Genomic DNA, 25,746 nt, shown 5'->3' with positions numbered 1-25,746 from the left:
TAAAGAGAAAGGATCCATGGTGTGAAGTTTAGGATATGCAGGGCATTAGTAAGATGCATTACATGACGTGCAATACAAAAGGTCATGTTTTGCTTTATGGTGACAATTTGTCGTCTGTTAAAGTGAATGAGGTGAAGTATGATGAGAAAGAAAATATTGATTGTCAGCTTGGAGAATGGATTCTTGTGAAATATGATGGTAAAATTTATCCTGGAGAGGTGACAGGTTTTGGATTAGAAAGTGTGCAAGTATCAGTCATGAGAAAGGCATTCCCAGGTCAGAATTGGAGATGGCCGGACAGCAAAGATGAAATATTTTATAACAAGCAAAGCATTGTTAAAAAAATCAATCCTCCAGTCCCTGTGGGCTCTCGTGGTCAATTCAACTTTAATGATAGATTCTAGATGTTGTTATTATATTGTGATTTATATTTGCGAGAATTTTACTTCTGTTACAACATTGTAACACACGTCACATGGTCTGTAACACACGTCACGTGACGTGTGTTACATATTTTAGTTGTCAGTAATTCTTACATTCTTTAATTCAAAGCTTTGTTTTTAAGTTTTATCATAAGTCCATTATCAAAAGTGAACAATATGTAAGTTTGTAAAATTTGGTTCAAAAATTGTTGTAGTAATAAAACTAAATAGACTCCAGTGTGACGTGTGTTACATGTAACGATACTTAGAACATTTTTCATGTAAACTGTAAAAGCCGTGAACAATCCAGCAACATGTTTAGTCATCATTTCATCGAGCATAAGCTTTACAAGTTTGAAAAAGTAAATGTGATGCATGTTATTACATTTTTCTGTCATATAGTCCATGTTAAATGAAATGTACAAACCAAAGAGGATTTCGGTCCGTGAAATTTAACAGGAGTACAACTGGTAATATAATATGTATATGTACCACTTTCTGATGTTACAATTTGAAAATTATGTCAATAAACATCTAGTCATTGAAAAAAAAAAGATTTCTTGTCTCTTTCTTCAATTTCATATTTTAGTGTAGTGGTTGACATCTCATGGAATGGCCCTCCAGCATTATTCAACCTATACACAGACATAATATTCAGGAACGTGGAACACCTGCCTGGTCTTAATGTCGGGGGAGTGAATATTAATAATCTCCGCTATGCTGATGATACAGTGCTTATAGCAGAAACTGAACAAGATCTACAAGCCATTGTAGATATAGTCAAAACTGAAAGTGAAAAGTTTGGCCTGCTCATGAATGTGAAAAAAACAAAGACAATGCTATTTAGCAAGAGAAAAAACATCGAAATAGATGGAAAGATCATAGAGCAAGTAAAGTCATTCCAATATCTAGGAGCATTATTGACAGACGATGGAAAATGCGATGCAGAAATCATCAGACAAATTGCATTGGCCAAGAGTAAATTTTCAAAAATGCATTCCATAATCACATCCCACGACCTATCACTTACCACAAAAACACGTCTGGCAAAATGCTACATTTGGTCAACACTACTTTATGGATGTGAAACATGGTCTCTGACAAAGACACTAGAAAAGAAACTCAGAGCATTTGAGATGTGGACCTACAGAAGAATTGCAAGGGTATCCTGGAAGGAAAAGAAAACAAATCATCAAGTACTCCAAACTTTAGGAATAACATCAACAACGATCATTTCAACTATTAGAAAGAGGATAACCCGATATTTCGGCCACATCAGAAGACACGACTCACTACAGAAGACCATTGCAGAGGGAAAGACAGAAGGCAAGCGTGGTCGAGGACGAAGAAGGACAAGCTGGCTTGGAAATGTCGCAGCGTACGTAGGAAGCCCCCATAAATCAATGTGCGAAACTCGCAGATGAGAGAGAGAGCTGGCGAACCATGATCTCTAATGTCGTGTCCGACATGGAACATCGGTAAAGGTAAAGGTAAAAAAAAAACTTTGCAATAGACTAGCATCCTATCGCAAGGATAGCAAGCAATTGCTATGTCTGTTTCACGCTATAGAAGCTGGGATAAATTTCGGTTCATTTGGGCCAATGGCTCTGAAAGTCTATTTTTTTTTTTGTTACATTGCTTTATTGCCTGTTCTATACCTTGACAGAATGTTTCGTTTGTGTTTTCGTCACTCTCTGATGTTGGGGCGTATATTTGAATAATATTAACATTAAATGAATTTCCTTTCAACTTTACTAAAATAATTCTTTCTGAGATTGTAACATGATCTAAATAGCACTTTGGTGTTGATTTGTCTAAAAGAATTCCAGCTCCTTTCTCTTGATGTTTTCCACTGACATAATACAATACCAAATCATCTTCTTTCACTACTCCTTCTCCCTTTCATTGCATTTCTGCGGTACCAAGGATGTTCAATTTGAAACTTTTCATGTCTTGAATATTGTTATCAAATCTTCCAAAATGGTTTAAAGTATGTATATTCCACGTTTGAATTTTTTTTTTTTTTAAATTGATCTTTATATAGCGCAATATCCACTAAATGTGCTCAAAGCACTTTACAAGGGGTCCCTGGTCAACAGCAACATTTAACATGTAGGACGGGACATGACGCCTGTTAGACAATATTACAATTTTTCTGACAAAGACACCGCTGTTAACTGCCAGGTACTCATTTTACACCTGAGTACGTTGAGAGAATGTGAGTAAAGAGCCTTTTCCAAGGACTCAACTATGCGCTGAATGCGAGGCTCGAACCCAGGACCTTCCAATCTGAAAGCGAGTGTCATACCATTAGACCACATAGCCGCACAAGCGTTCAACGTGTTCAGGACAGTTGATGTCCTGGGAATTTTTGTTAGTGACAGTGGTTTTCCATTGCCTTCCGTCATTGTTATTACTAGAATTTATAGTATAGAAGTTTAATTTGATTGAGTTGCGTTTGATGTTTTCTTTGGCTTCTCTTTTTTTATACTGTTTTTGTTTCCTTCCACCTTTAGCTTTTTTCAGCATGCCTTGATTAATTCAAAAGATTAAAAAGTGTTCACAATTTCAAAATTTGGTGTACAGACCACTCTCGATAATCACAACTTTCGATTAATCACAGCAGTACCCAAGAAATGGAATTAATTCTATATAAAAGTCACAGGCTAATTGCAACAAAATTTGGTGAATCGCAACAAATTTTTGACCTCAAAAACCGGCAAATTCAATAAGAAATCAATTAAACAAAATCTCATGATTAAATTTCATCATGGGTAAATCATGACAGGTTGAATAATAGAGAGTGAGCAGGGTTTAATGCTACAGTAGTGTGTCAACACTCTATTAGAGACAAATAGGGCGGGGCTTTGCAGTATGGGTTTGTGATGTCATATGTGACTACTATATAGGAGGCGAGGGGACTGGGTATAGTCTCCACAATAGGTAGATGATGAGAGTTCTAAAGTCTAAAGAGAGACTGAGTGATATCCTTAGTTTTGAAATTGATAACTGTGCATTGTGACCAACGAGTTTGGTTAATGACAACAGTGAGCGGTATTCTCAGTAAATGTCTTTCCATGTGTCACACATTTATATGGATTTTTTACTGTATGAGTTCTGATGTGAACTTGTAAAGATGAACTATGAGTAAATGCCTTTCCACAAGTCACACATTTATATGGTTTTTCTCCTTTATGAGTTCTGATGTGTCGTTGTAAATCTGAATTCTGAGCAAATGCCTTTTCACAAGTCACACATGTAAATGGTTTTTCTCCTGTATGAATTCTGATGTGTCGTTGTAAATATGAATTACGAAGAAATGCCGTTCCACAAATCCCGCATTCATATGGTTTTTCTCCTGTATGAATTCTGATGTGTCCTTGTAAATATGAATTACGAACAAATGCCTTTCCACAAGTCTCACATTTAAAAGGTTTTTCTCCTGTATGAGTTCTGATGTGACATTGTAAATCTGAATTCTGATTAAATGTCTTTTTACAAGTCACACACTTATATGGTTTTTCTCCTGTATGGGTTCTGATGTGTTTTTGTAAATGTGAATTCTGGGTAAATGCCCTTCCACAGGTCAGACATTCATATGGCTTTTCATCTGTATGAGTTCTAATGTGTTCTTCTAAATATCTACTCCGAGTAAATGCCTTTCCACAGGTCACACATTCAAACGGCCGTTTACCAGTTTGGATTCTTGAGTGATTTTGCAACTGGGAAGTTGTAGTGTTTTGAGGTTTTGTATCAACTTGAGGCTCGCCAATTTCACTGAAGTCAAATCTTTGATCTGGTCTCTTGTAATTTGTGGAAAGATGTTCCACCATTGTATCATGATTGTTCTGGAAATCAGTGCCAGGCTCTTGCCATTCCACACAACTGTCTTTAGTTTCATCTACGTCAATTTCTATTTCATCATTCAAAGACTGGTCACAGCTGTCAACATCGTTGTTATCTGTAAAATAGATAAGAGTATTCTTACCTCCTCAAATCAATAACTTAGAAATCTATTGAAGTGATAAATTATCCCCAATGGTAGAATTATATATTTGTGTATTGTAACTTTAACTAACATAAGACGATTGATTTTTAGATATTCATAACATTGGAAGAAAGTTGGTGGATGGATTGTTGACCAAAACTGGTGAGTCTGAATTCTGATTAAAGTCGGAGATTTACAAATCTGAATAATAATATCAACAACAAAACTAATAACAACAACAACAATACTTATGATAATCTCGAACGCACTCCACCATCTATTGTCAACACTTCTATTTTTAATTCTGATGTATAGGACCACAGAAAGTCATAAGTGACCTATTGTATTGACATTGCATTGGATGTCTTTTTCACTATCACCAAAATTGTACCGAATATACTAATTATGGACGACTATGATATCACTCATTATGCTCTGATTGTCATTGGTTGGTTATTAATTGGAAGGACTGGAGGAACAAATAAACTGGAACTATAGATATAAAACATAAGATGTATATTGGGCATTATTTTCTCTATTGAATGTTGCGTTTTGGTGTAACACTCCAGCACAGTTTCCTCAAACTCATTTGAATGTCTCGAAATTTCCCCTTATTATTCTTTGTTAATATTCCAATCCTTCCTAGAACTCCTTTTTACCTTGAACATGGTTTCCTCAAACCAATTTCACACAGCCAATGTAAAAAAAAAAAAAGATTAATTAAAGTTGTTTTTTAAATGTGACCAGTGATTTTAACGACTGATGATTTATTGTGACATTGACAGTTACGTATGTGTGTATCTATCTACAACGCAGGAGTATGTATACATTATGATACACATACAGACACACACACACACACACACACACACATTCTATCAATGTTTCACATGAACAACACCTCTCTGCTTTTTCTTATCACTTCGCCATTCATTCTAATTTCAATGCCACATGCCATGATTTGCTGATGGTTGGCTAGGAATGTTAATAAATGTTGTGATACAGCAGCCCTCCCCCCACACAACACACACACTAATCCCTTGTAACATGTCTTGTATAATATTATCTCCCTTATGGTGTATTATTATTATAGAGTTATTGCCCTTTGCAGTTGAATTACCAATATACTATTATTTCCGTAAATAATACACTGAATTACATTTAATTACTCCTAAATAATGTAGCAATGACTATCCCGCACAAATCTTTGGGCCTCTTTTTCGCTCACGAAGTGCCCAAATTCGCGACAAAATATGGGACGAAGCCGTTCCGTACATGCTATTTTAAAAAATTAATTACGAAGCTGTTTATCGATGAACATGACTGAAAGTTGGCACACAGTTAGAAGAGAGGTCATTTTAGATTATGTCAAGCGACAAAACTCGTGCGATTACCAGAAGACCGTTAAAAATAGATTTTTACTCTTTGGTGTACAATATTTCTAAAACTACAAGGAGGAGAGATTTTGTCGCTCATAAGCTTATATATGCACATTTCTTCTATTTATATTTCAAATTTCATTGGATTATGATAAGTACTTTTCCCGTATTCTTACAAAACATCAACCCAATTTGCATTTCAATGAGTGAAAATATGGAGACGGCCATTTTGCTCCACCATCGCGCGACACGAAAATGACGTGAGCGAGGCAAGGCTGCCAGGTGGCCAGACTTTAACCTGACCAAATTCAAGTTCAAAAGTGGCTGAATAGAAAATCATATGGCTTTCACTATTAAGACTGGCCCACTTAAAATGAACAAAATTTTAACAAACAGAAAATTGAATAGACTAGGATAAATGTCAATGAGACAAAAATAGATGAATAAAATTTAATAAAAGAAGCAAAATTATATATTTGGCCACACACGTGGCCATCTGGAAACTTGTTCGCGGTGACTGACGACACAAATCCTCGCGCGCTTTTTTTAAATTAAGGCATCGTTTCATTGTTATGTCATAGGGATAGTAGATTAACTCTCTCTCTCTCTCTCTCTCTCTCTCTCTCTCTCTCTCTCTCTCTCTCTCTCTCTCTCTCTCTCTCTCTCTCTCTCTCTCTCTCTCTCAAATAAATACTAGAAATAACATAAGCCATGGTCTCACGAGACTGATTGATAATAATTTAGCAGGCATTTTTCGTTTGATTTGTATGTGTTGTAGACACAAAATTACACTTCGGAAAAGTTCAAAATGATCAATATTATGTATATTTGAAAACAAAATTATAGTTGACCCTAGCCATACAGCTCTAAAACTATACAAGTTAGAACTCTTCTGATGTTTTCATCATATTTTCTGATAATTTTGCCATAAAATTGCCAAGTTTTAATATCTAATTCCACATATTAAGCGAGATACAACCACAAACCAGAATAAAACGCAGAAAAAGTGTCCCATATTTTCCGTATTTTTTTCTCTTTGTGAGTCATCCAAATAAATGACAGCTTTGAAACGGCATAACTTTGTTATATATTAATGGATTTTCAAAATTTAAAAAGATTTTTACTCAGTGGAGATAGGGCTTTGATTTAAGAGAAGTATTTCCTACAAAAATAGAAAACAAAAATTTTCATAGTCCTTGCTAAATAATGTCACAATTGAATATATTTTAAGAATACATTATATTTGTAGCATTAGTTAATTACACCTGTGTATTGACGTTATATTACATAATGTATATTCCTATATATGTACATTTCTATATTACCATGTTAAATGTTACTAAATCTGTAATATATGATTATAGAGCTGAAATAAAATAACTTGTTTACTAGCCACCAATGAGTGTCTTCCCTGTCTGTTTTGGTATGCACTGCCTTTGGTGCATAACACTTATCACTTCGCCATTCATTCTAATTTCAATGCCACATGCCATGATTTGCTGATGGTTGGCTAGGAATGTTAATAAATGTTGTGATACAGCAGCCCTCCCCCCACACAACACACAAACACATCAAGCCCTTGTAACATGTTGTGTATAATGATATCTCCCTCAACATATCAATAAAGTAAATAAAGCTCTCTTTATTCATCCTCAAGTGGAGATTTGTCTTAAGGTCTATTCCAAGGGAAGACTGGAATAACCCAGGTGTTAGCCAAAGCTCAGTGCCGAAAATTGAGCTAGGGAAAGGTGGCTCGCTTAGGGCCTTGTAACACAGTGAATATTTGTATTAGCTATCTTTCGGATACAAAGCAAAGATCATAGCGCCGAGCCATAGTACTTCCCCACCTCAGCCCCCTCACATCAACTGGTTTGGGCAAGGCACGGTTTCCTCAAACTTTTTTGCATGTCCCAAGGAGTTCAAGAAACTGTGCTGGAGTTTAACACATTGTGTGTGAAAGAATATAGTGCATGGGCCAGTGGGCGAAACCCTCCCCCCCCCTGGGGGAGTTTTCGCCACATGATTTTTCTGAAACAGCAATATATCTTGAGTATTAATCCGGGTGTTACCGTTTTTTCAAGTGTCATTTACGAGAGTTACGGCCCTTGAAAGGTCATTAGGTGCAATTTTTTGTGAAATCTTTTTTGTGCATAAAATGGTTGTTTATCATCTTAAAATGGTTTCACATACAATCAATAATGGAATTTTATTGTAATTTCTCATTTTTTGCCTCATATCATAAAATATTTTACAAAGCCATATAGCGTTTTTAAATCTTTGATAGCCATTTTCTCTATAATTTGAAAAAAAAATATATTACAGTGTACTTGTTTCCTTTCAGGATGAATAAACAAGAGGGATTTTGCACTAGCACAATTCAGGCATGCTTCAGGGACATATAACACAAATTAATCCGGGTGTTACAGTTTTTTCAAGTATCATTTACAGGAGTTATGGCCCTTGAAAGGTCATCGGGTGCAATTTTTCGTGAACTCATTTTTGTGCATAAAATGATTGTTTATCACCCTAAAATTGCTTCAAATGCAATAAATGGTGGAATTTTATTGTCATTTCTCATTTTTTGCCTCATATCATAAAATATTTTACAAAGCTATATAGGGTTTTTAAATCTTTGATAGCCATTTTCTCTATAATATGAAAAAAATATATATTACAGTGTATTTGCTTCCTTTCAGTGATAAATAAACAAGAGGAATTTTGTACTAGCACAATTCAGGCATGATTAATGGGCATATAACACATATTTCTGAAAGTGTATCCTTTGGTGTAAGCGTAATTTTGTGATTTTTAGACTTAACCCTATTTCACACCAACAAAATGTCACGACTGGAAAAACAAAGAAAAGGTCAGCAACTTTCAAACCCATCCAAATTCAGCCTTGCTTTGCAACTGGAAGAGCAGAACCTTCTCTGACTGTTTCCACAACAACAGTAGAAAACAATCAAGACAGCTGCACCAAGATAATTTTCTGTGGGTGTTCTGTAGGATGAAGTTGAATTCAGACGGAGAACGTTTCCCTGGCTGGAAAGGTTGGCTTCCATCAACAACTCCAAACCCCCAAAATGAAAATGAAACCAACATGCCTTCAATTGTTGAATATATGCCTGTCATCAATGCTCCCATAACTGAAGCAGCTACAGTACAGAAGGTGCTACAACTATCTTTGGAGGCAACACAAGAGCTTGGTCAGCCATATACATTTGTAACATTTGACCTTGCTGTAGCAAAGAAAGCTTACGATATTGTCTGGCAAAACCCACAGCTTTACAAAACAGTCATTATTCACCTGGGTGTCTTTCACACCATAATGTCATATCTTGGTGCCCTGGGAAAGCTCCAAAGAGGATCTGGTTTTGAAGAAATTGTGACTGAAGCTGGGCTATGTGCACATGGTTCTATGGATAGGGTTATGAGTGGAAAGAACTACAACAGGGCTATACGAGTGCATGTGTCTGTTTTGGAGGCTCTAGAGAGGCTTCTGCTTGCAAAATTTGAGCAGGACACAGATTCAAAACTCAGTAAAGACCTCATGTCTTACATAAAGGAATTTACCGAAGGAATTTCAAGCCATACAGCTAATAAAATTCTCCAGTCAACTGTGTATGCTGAGTTATTTTCCCAGTATGAAGCCTTCAAAGAGAGTTTCCGCTCAGGAAAGTACGGAAAAACTGCACAATACTGGATCCAATACATGGACAGAGTTTGGCTTCTCCTCCAGTTTCTGCGAGCTACAAAGACAAACAACTTTCTTCTTCATATATCTTGTTTAAAAGAACTGTGCCCACTGCTTTTTACCATGAATCACCACAATTATGCCAAGTATCTCAGTGTATATTTTGTGTCACTAGCCAACCTGATTCATTCCCACCCAGGGGCAGAAGAAATGTTACACGATAATGGATTTAGTGTCTCCAGATCAAGGACGCCTGCTGGAAGAATAGCAGTTGATATGACCATTGAACAAACAATAAACAAACATGCAAAGACAAAAGGAGGTATTGTTGGGTTCAGCAAGAGTCTTCCAAGCTATTACCGTTGGAGTGTAACAAGACACAATCGAGCAGAATATGTATCAGCAACCCAAAGAATGATCAGCAACAACAACTGTATGGATATAGACACCCACAAAGAATTGAGCCTTGCAGAAAAAAGACAAAGTGAAAAGCGAGTGCAAAAGATCATCCAGGCATTTTCAGTATTTATCAATCCCTTTGAAGTTGAAGATGGTCTGGTCAGTCTAGCTTCAGGAATGAAAGTGCAAGAGGATGTTGCTGATGACCTGCTAACCGTGGAAAAAAAACAGGAAAAAGATTGTTTGAAAGTTTTGTTGAAAACAGACTGAAGGAAAAGACTGTAGAATTTCACAAGCCATTAGATAGGAACAAGACCAAGACATTTGCATCATTGAGGAAAGTGGTAACAGTGAAAAAAGACATGAACGTGGTCAAAATCAAGGCACAAAGAAATTTATTTGGCCAGCTTCTTGTTTTGTCCCAAGAGCACAGTGTTGATCTTCAAAAAGTTCTTCAATATCCTCTAACACCTACTCCATGGTCGCTGGCTTCATCAGATGGTTTACCTCTGAAGACCAACAAAGCAACTCTGTTGCACAAGCTCACGCCTGACAATTCATTAAGGTTCGAGGATTATGCAAAAAAACAAACACCGTTTACATTGTTGATGGCAATGCACTGTTACAAACTCTGTCAGCAATCCCAAATACATTTGGTGAAGTAGCCAAACTTACATTTTCCTCCTTACCACAAGCAGCTTGTGTACACTTTGTGACTGATACTTACATAGAAGATTCAATCAAAGGTTGTGAGAGATTGAGGAGATGATCTTCTGAAGATAATGCATACTTGTTAAGAGGATCTGAAACAACAGTGCCCAGACGTTGGAAATCATTTCTCAGCTGCGTTGATAACAAAAGATCCCTTATCAGGTTTCTCCTCAAGGAATGGGAAAGTAACGAATATGCAAAGAAACTGAGAAACAGGGAAATCTTCTTTGTCTGTGAAGAGAGATGCACCTTACTTTACAGTGACACGGATGAATTTACCACAGCTGTACCTTGTCTAGATATCTACTCATCACAGGAAGAGGCAGACACACGAATTATACTGCACTGTCAATATGCTTCCCGCCAACCAAACTGTGAAACAATTGTTGTCAGATCACCAGACACGGATGTCTTCTTACTTCTCCTTTCATTCACAGAGACAATTGGAAAGACCCTGATTTTTGATACTGGCTGTGGCAACAACAGGCGACAAATCAATGTCTCTCAGATAGCAAAGACTTTGTCTAAACAGATGTGTGATGCATTACTTGGTGTCCAGTCATTCACAGGCTGTGACACAACAAGTTGCTTTGCTGGGCAAGGAAAGCTGAAAGCTCTAAAATTTCTTCAAAAGGAGGAAGATCTTAGAATTCTGTTCTCCAGATTTGGAACATCAGCAGCTGTTTCGAGTAATGACTGTCTCATGTTAAAGTCATTTCTGTGCAAGCTGTATGGCAAAACCTCATGCACAAGTGTCAACAAAGTGAGGTATGACATAGCCAGCGTTTCAAAGGAAAGAAAGGTACCATCTCATGCAGTGGTGGAATTGATCTGTGTCAGATGCCTCCTTGTAGTCAAGTATTGTCACTGCACATATCAAGAGCCAACTTTCAAACTCTCATTTGGAGGAATGCAGTGTGCCAGAATCCTAGCATTCCAAAACCAGAGGATAACGGTTGGCAGAGAAATTCTGCAAATGAATTGGAAGTACAGTGGTTCAAAGATGCTTTCATTCCAGATGAGTTGCAGGAAATTGTGTATGAAGAAAGCTGCACCAGTACTGACGAAGATACATATGCCGAGGATGGTAGTGATAGCTTTGACAGTGATTTCCTTGACGACACTTCAGAGGACGAAGAGGATTTTGCTACTGATGATGAGGATATGTAATAAATTGGTGAGCAGTGCAAACTGTTAAGGAGTAAAGCATGTTTGCAAAACACATAAGGATATTGTTTTTATGTACTTACTGCATCTTGAATCAAGAATCCCTTTTGAGTATCAATTATTCTTCATAATATAACAATGCGATTTCGTTCAAAAGTCTTCGGTAATGATGCTTCACTTGGGTTGTGAACAAATTAGTCTTTTTTCATGATATATCTATTGTTTTTACCACACCTTCAACTTACTTTTAAATGTGACAACTGGACATCAATACCATGTTTAAAAAGAATGAAAATTATGATGAATTTGGCATCCCACAAAGTGGAGAAAATTTTAAGGGTTGCGTACACTTTTAGTTTTTCCTGTGACGGAGAAATATGAAGGTTGTTGTTGAGGCTTGGGCCATAGCTTTCTTCAGTGCTACATTTTTAATGTACATGCTGTTTTTGGCCATATTTAAAATAATTTTTGTGTAAAACACTGAAATAGCCCATAAGTTTAGATATGACACTTCATGAGATTACTGACAAATTGTTTCAACTTTCTGTGAATCTATATAATATTTACAAATTGAAAGCTTGTGCACATAGTTTGATAGTATATTCAATTTCCTTCAGTTTGATACCCAATATGCATATCTTTGAATTAATATTGTAGTCTCCAGAGCCTTTGAAAGAAATGTTGTCTCTTTTTTGCAAGGGGACACAACTCACTTTTTTCAAAGGGCCATAACTCTCTTAAATGACACTTATTTTTACGGTAACAGTGGAATTTGTATGGCCAATAAGTTCTATTATTTGAAAAACATAGTGGCATAAACTCCCAAAGGGGGGGAAGGGGGGGTCCCAGTGGCCTAAGCACTAATATGGCTATTATAGTAAAGGAAAGAAGCAATGTGTTGCATTGACACACTCCCCCCTCCAAAAGAAAAGGTAGCAATAAACAGAGAGATCCTACATTTATAAAATGAACAAATATTCAGTGATCATCATCAAACTCATCATTTAAATACCTTGTACAGTCTTCATGGCTATAGATGTGGCCTCTGACCCCAAACCACCGGAACAGACTGGCCCCACACAGTTTGCTTTACATCCCTGGTCTCCTTTGTTGATATGACGGGGTTCCTGAAAAATGAAGAGAAGACAGAATAAAATGAAAAGATACCGCGAAGATTATTCAGACCTTTTTCAAGTCAGCTACTTTTAGTGTCAACCTGTAGCTACAGTATACAACAAACTTTATAAACAAAGAGGGACTGACACCATACCTTGCCAGATACAGTGCAACCCCTGGATAACGACATCGCCTGGGACCAGAAAATTATGTCTTTATTCTGGGGTTTTCAAGATGGCAGGAAAATGGGGCGTGTTAAGACCCATGATTACAGTGCCTGAGAGAAATCACGTCTCAAAATCGTAATAATGTGTATTTCTCCTGTTTACAAAGGGTATACCAGTTACACTTTAACTATCCAATGTTTATTGTCATTGCTTTGATCGTAAACAGTGCCCAAACGCCATTTGACGAAACTAAAAATAAATGATAAAAATCAAGTGCCAACATGATAAAACCACACAAGAACACAATTTAATTTTGATTTTAATTCAAGACAAATCCATGCGATACTGTTGATGAGTTTTGAATACAAAAATTTTTATTTAACTGGATAAAAATTCACAAGCACTTAAAAATTTGTAGATCTACATCTTGTGATATTAAAACCAAAAAAGCAAAACCAAACAAAAAAAACTAGTATTAAAGTTAAAGTATTAACCACAATAAGATATAGACCTGTAAATGAGCTCTATAAAAATTGACTGAAACTCTTCGGATCGTATCTGAAAAATCCAAAGAATCGAAATGAAGAGTAAACAGCAAGCTCACTTGAGCAAAACAATGGCAGAAAACTAATTTACGTGGGAATTAATTATGCCACTTGCAATTGTTTCTTATAATTTGGTACCCACATCAGTGAAGAACCGGTCAACCAGTTTGTTTACAACGTGGGGCAATCGAGATGTGCTTGTAGCAATCATATAACTTTCGATTTGAAGATGTCTTCATAATGCACTTCCGGCGTTCGCATTAAACTTTTTCATACTTTTAGGTTCTACCAAGTAAATATGGTCAATTTTGGCTTAGACGACACAGTGAAATTTATCGATCGGCGGCTCAGTTAAAATTGGCTACCATTGGGATCACGACAGGTTTGGGAAGTGAAAAAATAATTTCACGAAGGCTGTGTAAATACACTGGGGTGTGTTCAGACAAGGCAATTCTAAGAAGCGTCGCTTAGCCTTGGCAATATATCCATCATAAATATAAATGTCCCTTGAGCTATGCGTAGCGCTATGGAATATTCCCAATTACTTCACGGTCATTCGATTAAGATTCATGAATTCTTTCTTTCTTCTTCATTTCTTTCTTTCCTTTTTAAAAATATTTGAATTTGATGAATTGACTGATTTCAGTTAATTGACTGAGAATTTACAGGTCTAAAGATAAAATTTGGACTGATGTTTTTAGAGAAACAACCAATTTTCAAATGAAAAGAATAAAGTGAAAGAGGTTGTTATTGTTTTCTCCACTACTCCAACATACAATACAACCATAAATATCCATAATTGTCCTCATTGGATACGGCATTGCCTGATATCAGTTCACCTCCACTGACCTCTGACAGGTAGTTAACAGGGAAGGTGATGGACCCTTGAGAGTTCCACCCACTGATAAACTTCTTTTGCTGTGGTTCCATATGAACAAGCGCTGGTTCCATGCAGTGTAGTAAACATGTGTTCTGATTGGTCGGTAACAAAGCAATCTCATTGGGAGGGGGGGGAGTTAAGACAACGAGATGACGATGGTCAGTTACCAAGCATCAGTATCAACTGCGTATTATTGTAAAAACGATGTAGCTAAACAGGAGTTTTACTAAAATGTATGTCGCTATTTGGGGTTTTTTATTACTAATAACATATAGTTCGTATAGCAAAAAAATCGGGACCAGAGGTCAATGTCGCTATCCAGGGGTTGTCGTTATCCAGAGGTTGCACTGTATTGTTGAGTGTATCAGGTTAAGACAACGAAATGACGATGGTCAGTTACCAAGCATCGGTATCCACTGCCTATTATTGTAAAAACGATGTAGCTAAACAGGAGTTTTACTAAAATGTATGTCGCTATTTGGGGTTTTTTATTACTAATAACATATAGCAAAAAAAATCGGGACCAGAGGTCAATGTCGCTATCCAGGGGTTGTCGTTATTTGGATGTGTCGTTATCCAGAGGTTGCACTGTATTGTTGAGTGTATCAGGTGTCGTGAACGGATTTCCCAATCTCGTTCATGATGTACAAAATAAGGAAAAAGTTCAGAAAAAGTCTCCACCGAAGTGGGCGTTCTCCATATATGTAGAGGACATATATGGGCGGTTAAAAAAATGCTCTAGAGAACTTCGGGAATCGTCCCGGTCTAGCCTGATTCTTATAACATACCAAAAGTATGGCGGATCGGATCTTCGAAGATGCTACGATAGGCAAAGATAGTACGTTGTCTGCTTAGAATAAGGCTGTGGTCAAGAGAAAGAATGAAAGGTGTCGCGAGCTTTTAAAGGGTAGAAATGATGACGTCACGTTTACGCGGGAGACAGTGAATGAACACAACATGAAGATTACTCACAACAGCTCGATCGAGACACTGACAGTCATGACATGACAAACACTTACAACAACAGCAACAACCTATCACAATAATCTTCCCCACACAGGTTTACCATATGATTAGTCTTGACCCAACATATATTGATTTACACTGGTTGTAAAACAGAAATCTGATTGGGTAAGATAGAACATTGTCGACAAAGAGCGTGCAGTTGTGAAGATTAAATACATAAGGAGACACGATGCGCTGGCTGAGTGGTGTAAACTATAATTAATAATAATGGACTATGATGACTAATGACACTATACTAAACTAGAATAATAATATCTATCACATTCACATGTCCCTGATAAATCATGATGTGTGAAAATGCATTTCCATTGACTTACACTGGTTGTAAAAATATCGGATGAGAAAACTAGAAGATGGTCAAAGCAGAGCCCAGACCTGTAAATGAGCTCTATAGTCTAGATATAATAAAAATTGACTGAAACTCTTCGACTTCGCAATTCGTCGTAGCGGAAATATGAAAAAAAAAATTCAAAGAATCAAAATTAATAGTAAACAGAAGCTCGCTTGAGCAAAGCAATGGCAGAAAGCTAATTTGCACGGGAATTAATTAGGCTACTTACCATTGCTCCTTGTAATTAGGTACCCAATCAGTGAAGAAAGTAGAAACGGTCAACCAGTTTGTTTAAAATGTGAATGTGAGGCGTGTTCAGGGTTGCCAGATTATTTTTCAACAAAATGCCAGGGGAAGACTCAAAAAATGCCAAAACACTCAAAAAAATGCCAAAGTCTGTTGACTCCCACCCCTACTAAGAAAACTACTCACTTTTGATAGACAATTTACTATCATATCCTGGTGGCTTGCGTGTTTTCTTTTCTTTCTTTTTTTCTTTTGTTTTTTTTTTGAATTATACTAAATTTCCTGTTGGGGTTAACAGGCGACCATGACGCAAATTTTCACGAGTTTTGCAGGAGATTCCCAGAAAACTTACGAGGATACTTGTCGAGGGCTGAATTTGAGTGAATATCTGAGGGAGGCAGGGCTAGTTCAGGGTGTGAGTTTTAATAGCAAAATTTTCCGATGTGAAGAGATTTGTTTTTACGCGTTTAGAAATAATTAAGAAAAGGTGTCATTTGAAGAATAATATACAAGAAAAGAAAATGCCAAATGAAAATGCCAAATGCCAAATGATTTTTCTAATGCCAAACGGTTTTCAAAAATGCCAGATTTTTGGAATCTGGCATTTAAAATGCCAAACTGGCAACCCTGGGCGTGTTGTTCCCTTATATATGAGTCACATCTACTCACTTTATATTTTTTATCGCAATCGAGATGTAGCCTTATGGACAGGGTTGCCAGATTATTTTTCAACAAAATGCCAGGGGAAGACTCAAAAAATGCCAAAACACTCAAAAAAATGCCAAAGTCTGTTGACTCCCACCCCCACTAAGAAAACTACTCACTTTTGATAGACAATTTACTATCATATCCTGGTGGCTTGCGTGTTTTCTTTTCTTTTTTTTCTTTTTTTAAAAATTATACTAAATTTCCTGTTGGGGTAATTTTTTTTATTAAGAAAAGGTGTCATTTGAAGTATAATATACAAGAAAAGAAAATGCCAAATGAAAATGCCAAATGCCAAATGATTTTTCTAATGCCAAACGGTTTTCAAAAATGCCAGATTTTTGGAATCTGGCATTTAAAATGCCAAACTGGCAACCCTGCTTATGGAGCAATCCCTAACTTTCGATTTGAAGGCGTCTACCTCAGGGTTGCCAGATTATCTTTCAACAAAATGCCAGGGGAAGACTCAAAAAATGCCAAAACACTCAAAAAATGCCAAAGTCTGTTGACTCCCACCCCTACGAAGAAAACTACTCACTTTTGATAGACAATTTACTATCATATCCTGGTGGCTTGCGTGTTTTCTTTTCTTTTCTTTTGAATTACACTTAATTTCCTGTTGGGGTAATTTTTTACCTACTGACTACTAAGTGGAGTGCTAAACCACAACACCACGGTTGGATTTTAAGAATGAAAAAGAATACATTAACATGAAAGGTAAATACGTAAACAGTTAAATAATTATTGACACTTAAGAAAACTTACTGTTTCGTGTTTCTTATGAAACTTAATTAAGAAAAGGTGTCATTTGAAGTATAATATACAAGAAAAGAAAATGCCAAATGAAAATGCCAAATGCCAAATGATTTTTCTAATGCCAAACGGTTTTCAAAAATGCCAGATTTTTAGAATCTGGCATTTAAAATGCCAAACTGGCAACCCTGGTCTACCTACATAACGCACTTCCGGCTTTCGCATTTTACTTTTTTTCATACTTTTACTTCCCTCCAGGTTTTGGCTTAGACAAAGGAGTTAACCCGTTTAATTCTATGGCTTAGACGAAACAGTGAAATTTATCGCTCAGCGGCTCAGTTAAAACTGGCTACCACTGGAATCACGACAGGTTTGGAACGTGAAAAAATAATTTCACGAAGGCTGTGTGAAAATACACTGGGATTTGTTCAGACAAGGCAATTGGATTCAGTAGTCTGATGTCACGCCGCCCGGCAATGGCGGCCATCTTGGTTCTAAACAAAGGAAATCATTACTTTATATTCTTCATACTGGCTAGAACTTTTCATATGCCTTGTGATCAGAATGTGTAAAAGTCAAAACATGATCAAATTTATGGGGTTTTTTTTCCCCTCTGGATACTCTTTTATGCTCGCCGGAGAAATATTTAATGTGGGCGTCCGCCATTGTTCCGATAGTTTAGAGCCAGTGTCACTAAGTTACCATGCGTCATTAGGTTCAAACCCCACCACCGCTGCGAAATTTTTAATTCTCTATTGTCTTCTGGCACTTTTCTACTCACTTCATCTCTTGTTGTTACCAACAACTGAAGGCATCCACCCAGACCATGCAGCCATATACAGAGTGCATTCATGGAAAGAATGGGACTGCTGCCCAAATGATGCCATTCAGGAACCCAAAGAAGAACTGCCAAGCGGAGTAAATCTCCCCAGGAAAGATTGGTTGACACTGAACCGGGCAAGGTCTAAAATGTGGAAGACTAAAACAACCTTACAAAAATGGGGACTTTCTTCAGACTGCCGATGTCAATGTGGACACACGGCTCAAAACATGGACCACATCCTTCACGATTGCGAACTTGGACCACATATCAGTGATATGGACCTGAGAGGCTGCACCCCTGAAGCCATCCAATGGATCCACCACTGGCGCGACACGATATGATGATGATGATGATGATGATGATGATGATGATGATGATGATGATGATGATGATGATGATGATGATGATGATGATGATGATGACCAACATAAGTGCCTGCTCCACTCACTTTTCTGAATTAAAAATTCACCCCATATACCGGAGCATACTCAATGTCTCAATCGTTTCTATGTTATATGTTTGTGTTGAGAATAATATTGGCTATTAAGCTTAACTGCTGGCCAGGTAACTTCGCGAGTGTTGTGTGGTGAACCCGCGGTCTCCAGAAGTCGGTGAGAGAGAGAGAGAGAGCTCTAGGAATGACCTGAGTTTGAAACGAATATTTTTGTGTTCGTGGATAGCTCATACGGTAGAGTCACGCTCTCACCGGCCAGGCGGAGTTGTCGTACCAATAAGGTCGCAGGTTCAAACCCACCACCGCCGCGAAATTTTTTTATTCTCTATTGTCTTCTGGCACTTTTCTACTCACTTCATCTCTTGTTGTTACCAACATAAGTGCCTGCTCCACTCACTTTTCTGAATTAAAAATTCACCCCATATACCGGAGCATACTCAATGTCTCAATCATTTCTATGTTATATGTTTGTGTTGAGAATATTGGCTATTAATATTAAGCTTAACTGCTGGCCAGGTAACTTCGCGAGGGTTGTGTGGTGAACCCGCGGTCTCCAGAAGTCGGTAAGAGAGGTCTCCAGAAGTCGGTGAGAGAGAGCTCTAGGAATGACCTGAGTTTGAAACGAATATTTTTGTGTTCGTGGATAGCTCATACGGTAGAGTCACGCTCTCACCGGCCAGGCGGAGTCGCAGGTTCAAACCCCACCACCGCCGCGAAAAAAAAATACTCTCTATTGTCTTCTGGCACTTTTCCACTCACTTCATCTCCCATGCGTCATGAGGAAGGAAGTGACGTTACGACTGTTGAAGAGTATTCTAAAACGAACTGTTTTCAGTCTACCAGTGGACTGAAAACACAGCTGTGTATTCAGTCCACCGGAAATAAAAATATTTAAAAAGGACCAATTATCCCGGAACTGTGTTTTCAGTCCACCGGAAATAAAAATATTTAAAAAGGACCAATTATCGTCTATACTCACCTTAATCGATAGTGACGACTTTGATACTGAGCCTATTGTAGGCATCATCAGAAATGCACAGGCATAAAATTTATAGCAATTCAACGGCTTAATAATATCATTTACAGTGTTTTATTTACTCTCGGAAAATCTTGATTGAGAGTTGTTCGAAACCGGGTGCCTGAAATAGATCTCAATTCTCGAAACCGATTTATCAAACATTGACGAGACTCTTATCGTGGCTGCGGGATAGCCATTGGCCTTGCCAATTTGGCCAAAATTGGCCACACAGAGAATAATGTTTCTAGAATTAATTTAAAATTAACATTAATATCTATTTTTTATTTTTCCTAGTCCTTTAGAATTTTTTGTGATTATCAAAACCGATGAATTTTTCAAGGAGATCAGAGTTTTAGTATTGCTTGCCCAAGTAAGGTTCTATTTTGTCACTTTTCACATCGATCACTGGCCTCGAGTACGCCTGTGTCCTCCTTTGGCAAAAAGTTCTTAATTTTCAAATACAACACGTTGACGCCATTCCTGGTGACCAAATAGAACCTTACTAAAACTCTGTTGGAAAACTCATCGGTTTTGATAATCATAAAAACCGTACGGACTAGGAAACATTAAAAATAGATATAAATGTTCATTTTAAATTAATTAGCCAATGACTAGCTGTTAACCGTGGTAATAATTTGTTTCAGGCTCCCGATTTCGAACAATTCTCAATCAAGACTTTTCGAGAGTAAATAAAACGCTGTAAATGATATTATTAAGCCGTCAAATTGTCATAAATGTTATTCCTGTCCACTTCTGATGATGCCAAACCTACAATAGGCTCAGTATCAATGTCGTCATTATCGATTAAGGTAACAAGTATAGACAATAATTGGTCCTTTTTAAATATTTTTTTATTTCCGGTGGACTGAATACACAGCTGTGTTTTCAGTCCACTGGTGGACTGAAAACACAGTTCCTTTTTAAAATATTTGAATTTGACGAATGGGAGCGATCTATATTCATGTTTCCGTCCAACCAGGTCATCAATTTAATATTTTGTTGCTGTCCAACGATTGGATATATCTTAACAAATGTAAACACACTGCTTTGTTTATGAACGTTGTAAACATACCCATGTGTCAAGTTGAATAAAATGACCAATCGTAATGTTAGATATTTAAAAGGCTGTGAACACTTTCAACTAAATGGGTCACTTTGAGCACATTTTGCAATGTGACCAATGACCTTGAGTACATGGAAAGGTAATATAGATCATGCCCATTGAACGATTTCAGTTAATTGACAGAGAATTTACAGGTCTAGCAGCAGAGCGAGCAGTCTTGCACAGTTATGGAGACATTATATAGAAACATATTCCGCCACCCAGGAATAGCGTGCAGTAATGCTATGCGAGCAGAAAAGAGAGAGGGAATGGGGATACCCCCCCTGAAGCGCATAATGGACGGTGCCCCCGTTTCGAGCCGAAATAAGTCCCGGCAACCATTGTACGCAGATTCCCTGACTACGAACAGAGCTGCACATACGAGATGGAAGTCGGTTTGGACGAATTCAATCCCTCGTGGGGGCGGGGACGTACACTCCTCTAAGCTTGGTGAGAGGTTGCCAGGCTTCGATACCAGTAAGAGGAGACACTGGGTGGCTGCGAATCGGCTTCGGTCGAGGAGCTGCCTAAACGCAAGTGCGCTTCATCAGTGGGGACTTGCCACCTGTCCAACATGTACCCGCTGTGGGCAGGAACCTGAGACGGCAGAGCATCTGGTCGAACGGTGTGTTGTGACGATGCTACCGGGCGGGTTCGCGACGGTGCACGAATGCGGACCGGACTTTAATGATTAGGTCGATCGTCATAACATAGTAGTGTGATAACCATAAGAGGCTGCTGGCATGCAGAAAAGCGATGACTAATATAATCAAATTTGTCACAGGCTGACGAGTACAGAGAGAAATGACAAAGAGTTCAGTTTTTTTTAAACATTGAAATTGGTAGACTCTTGGATTCAATCTCTGTTACTTGTCTACTTTGCAATAATCACCCTCGTCATCATCATCATCATCATCATCATCATCATCATCATCATCATCAATATCATGGACCACATGTAAAAAAACATAAAGGATATTCTCTAACCTGACAGTGTATCCCCAGTGATGACGTCACAGAAGTAAGCTCTGGTGTTATTGTGTCTTCGAGTTTAATTTTATCACTGACATTAACACTCCGTGAGCCTTCATCCTGCGGTTTGACATTGACATCCCTGAATTGTGAAAAGGTGTGATAAGAGTTCTCTGCCTTGATGTCATCTTGAAGTAGAACCTTTACATTAGAGAATTGTGAATAATTGTTGGAAGACTTTTCTACCTCAATGTCTACAGATTCAAGTTTAACATTGACGTCACTGAATTGTGAATATGCGAGGGAAGAATTCTCTGCTTTGATGTCTTCATCTTCAAGTTTAACATTGACTTGCTTGTTCTGTGGATGAGACTCTGGAATATTTTCATCTTCTACTGATTCAAGTTTAACAGCAACATCAGAAGACTGGCATAAGGTTTCTGGTGATATTTTAGTCTCCATTAGATCTTCAAGGGTGTCAGTAAATGATGCAACAGAATCCTCTGTCGCTACAACATCTTCCAATCCAAAATTTGAATGTGAAGACTTGGAATGTGTGAAATCTTCACGTGAAAGCCATCCACGTTTGTCTGGTTCAATTTTATAAGACCCTTCCATCTTTACTTCTCTCTACAGGATGTCAAGAGAGACACTGGAGAAGAAAAAACACGACAAAAATGTGTTTGAGAAAATGGAAAATATGTCAAAGAGTGCTTGTTTTGTTGTTATGCTAGTCTGATGGTGCTTTAGGTAATAACAGATCATGTAAGCATCATGTGTCTTTCATTGGTCTTTGTTCTTTTCGTCTTGAAAAGACAAGAGGTGTCTAATCACCTGCAGCTATGTGGTCTAGTGGTATGACACTCGCTTTCGGATCGGATGGTCCTGGGTTCAACCAAAGGCTCTTTACTCACATTCTCCTACCGTACTCGGGTGTAAAATGAGTACCTGACCATTTATGCAACCTCAGTTGGTTGTTCAAAAATTGAGTAGTCTGAATTTAAACAAGTATATAATTGCTTGGGTGCTCGAATTTCTTACGGAGAGAGCACAATATGTTCAATTAGGACAAAACAAATCTTCCTGTATAACTACAAATACTGGTGCTCCTCAGGGTTGTGTATTGTCCCCTGTTTATTCACAATATACACGAATGACTGTAGAAGTCAAAACCTGAGTGTACCTTTAATAAAGTTTGCAGATGACACCGCTCTTCAAGGCCTCATAACAAATGGCAACGAAGTGGCTTATAGGCAAGAAATTGATAGATTTGTGTCTTGGTGTGATGCCCACCACCTAGAGCTTAACATAAGCAAGACAAAGGAGCTAGTGATTGACTTTAGGAGAGTGAAGGAACCGATAGAACCGTTAAAATTAAAGGACCAATTCGTCCAGCGAGTTCCTCACTACAAATACCTTGGTGTAACGATTGATGACAGGCTCAAGTGGGATGAACACTTGAAAATAATTAGGCATAAGATGTGCAGACGTACATATTTTTTATCAAAACTCTCTCAGTTTAGAATAGATAAAACCCTCTGCACATTATTTTATAGAGCAGTAATCGAAAGTGTTTTGTCATTTTGTATAACAGCTTGGGGAGGCAATTGCTTAGCAGTGGAAAGGAACAAAATAAATTCAAATATTAAAAAATCCATTAAACGCTATATAAATGATGTTGACGATGTAGATCTTTTATACGAGAAATTTTGTATAAATAAAATAACTAAAATATTAAATGACCAGTATCATCCACTAAGACCATCAATTATTATGTCAGAAAGAAGTGGTCGCCCTTTCTCTATTTCAACGAAAACAGAGAGACACCGAAAATCTTTTCTGCCGTCCAGTATTAGGCTTTATAACAACAAGCAATAATCATTTTATATAATTATTTCTCATTTTTACTTTTTAAAAATATAAATATTAATTTATTAATTTATTTGTTTTGCAATCTTTTCAATTTTCAATTTATAGTGACAGTTTTAACTATTATACAGTGTTGAAATTATTCATATCATAAAGCGCAGCTCTGGTTATAGAGCTGCTCCTTTTTTATATATATACATCCTATTTCCATTGTATTTTTATCTTATGTGTAAATTATAACACGTCTGTACAAAAAATTTCCTTTTTGGGATGCAATAAAGTATTATTATTATTATTATTATTATTATTATTATTATTATTATTATTATTATTATTATTATTATTATTATTATTATTATTATTATTATCAGCGTTGTCTCTGCCGGAAAAAAAATGGAATATCGCCTAACAGGCGTCATGCCCCATCCTAATAATTGTAAAATGTTGCTGTTGGCCAGGGACCCCTTGTAAAGCGCTTTGACCTTGAGCATGTTTAATGGATATTGCGCTATAGAAAAGCTCAATTTAGAATTTTAATCATCCATTACTATAGGCCATGTTTGAGAAAAATAAAATCTCAATTGAAATCTATGTCTAACTCGTACCTCAGAATTTTTTTTCAGGCTTGCCAGATTAATTTTACAAAACATGCCAAACAGCTCATAAAAACATAACAAGTTTAGCAAGTTTTGAAAGAACCCAAGTGATTGTTTTGTTTGTTTTTAGAGGTCTAATGGCACATGCAGCAGACATGGGTCAATCAAATGCCAGAAAAAGTAAGATGACAGGCTTAGATAAAAGGAGGAACAGACGTGGATAATAGAAGTAATGTAGGCCTACATCTGTATCTAGTCTGAGATTTAAATGTCGCCTCACTTAGATCTTTGTTGAAAATGAATTTATACCGATGTACTTTTACAAACGATATCTAATAATGTATGTATGTATTATATATATATATATATATATATATATATATATATATATATATATATATATATATAATATATATATTATACAGGGACGGCTGGTAATAATGGGCAGGGTGGGCAAATACCAGCCTGTTTTTTTCAAGTTATAAGCTGTATTACCAGGTCCGAAATAATCTAATTTAAATTAGATAATTTCAAAAGTTACTACTTAAACTTGATACTTCGTACTGAAATCAATTTGTGTGTATTTTTGATAGATTGCGAATGACCATGCACCCCGTAATGCATAAACCAGGATACGCCCCTGTTCTTTTTATCAACCCCCCCCCCCCCCCCCCCTCCCCTCCCCAACCACTCCACTCCGCCCACATCGTCATCTCATCGTCACGTCGCCTGACGGTGAACTAACTCCGATTTTTGCTGTCTGGCCTCTCTAGTACTAGGTCGGGCTAATTCAAATGAGCCCACCTTAATAACCAGTGAACACTGAATAGAGCTTTTGGCAAACGAACTTTTTCTTATTTATTGCCTTACTTGTGCTGGTACCATTGATGTAATGACTTTGGGAAGGTTCCAGTATTGAATTAAATTTATTAACTTACTAATATTATATCAATTTAGTATTAATTTGTGTTGTTTTTATATATTTGTTTATCCATTTAAATTATTTCTTTTTTTTTTTCTCGTTTTCTTTAAGTACTTCTCAAAACTCATTTATTTAAATTGTTTTCTTATTTGTTTTTTGTTGTTTTTTTTGTTTTTGTTTTTTAACAAATTAATTTGTTAGTTCTTTTTTTAATTATTCTTAAAGTAATTACCGCTGTATTTTTATTGCCAGACTAAATAATTTTGCAAAACAATGTAATTTTCTATTGTATTTCCTCTAATAAAACAAAACATTTCATTCAAAAGTCACGACTAAATAAATATTAATACAACCACCATTTTGATTTTCTCAACAATTGAATTAGTATACGAGAAATACTCTTCTGAGTAAGGAGAGAGTTGAATTCTAAGTTATAGAGGAAATAAAGACGTTTAAAGGAA

The 25,746-nt window shown here is 36.9% G+C and overlaps 1 protein-coding gene across 2 annotated transcripts in view; it reads right to left on the bottom strand.

The window, feature by feature from the left end:
- Positions 1-368: 368 nt before the first annotated feature.
- The window catches only part of LOC144958261 (uncharacterized), a 32,899-nt gene continuing 7,521 nt past the window's right edge, over positions 369-25,746 (bottom strand). For both annotated transcript variants that reach the window (XM_078890107.1, XM_078890106.1), the window contains exons 2-4: positions 21,914-22,550; positions 12,773-12,887; positions 369-4,383 (exon numbers count right to left, since the gene is read on the bottom strand). In XM_078890107.1, the coding sequence (XP_078746233.1) occupies positions 3,458-4,383; positions 12,773-12,887; positions 21,914-22,516 (1,644 nt within the window). In that variant the 5' untranslated portion in view covers positions 22,517-22,550 and the 3' untranslated portion in view covers positions 369-3,457. The remainder of the gene's footprint in view (positions 4,384-12,772; positions 12,888-21,913; positions 22,551-25,746) is intronic.

The sequence above is a fragment of the Berghia stephanieae genome, chromosome 12 (genome assembly GCF_034508935.2).
Source record: "Berghia stephanieae isolate SIO BIC M18660-M18661 chromosome 12, UCSD_Bste_1.3, whole genome shotgun sequence".
In the NCBI taxonomy this organism is placed as follows: Eukaryota; Metazoa; Mollusca; class Gastropoda; order Nudibranchia; family Aeolidiidae; genus Berghia; species Berghia stephanieae.
The sequence above is the reverse complement of the archived record's forward strand: the minus strand, read 5'-3'. Positions and strand labels throughout refer to the sequence as shown.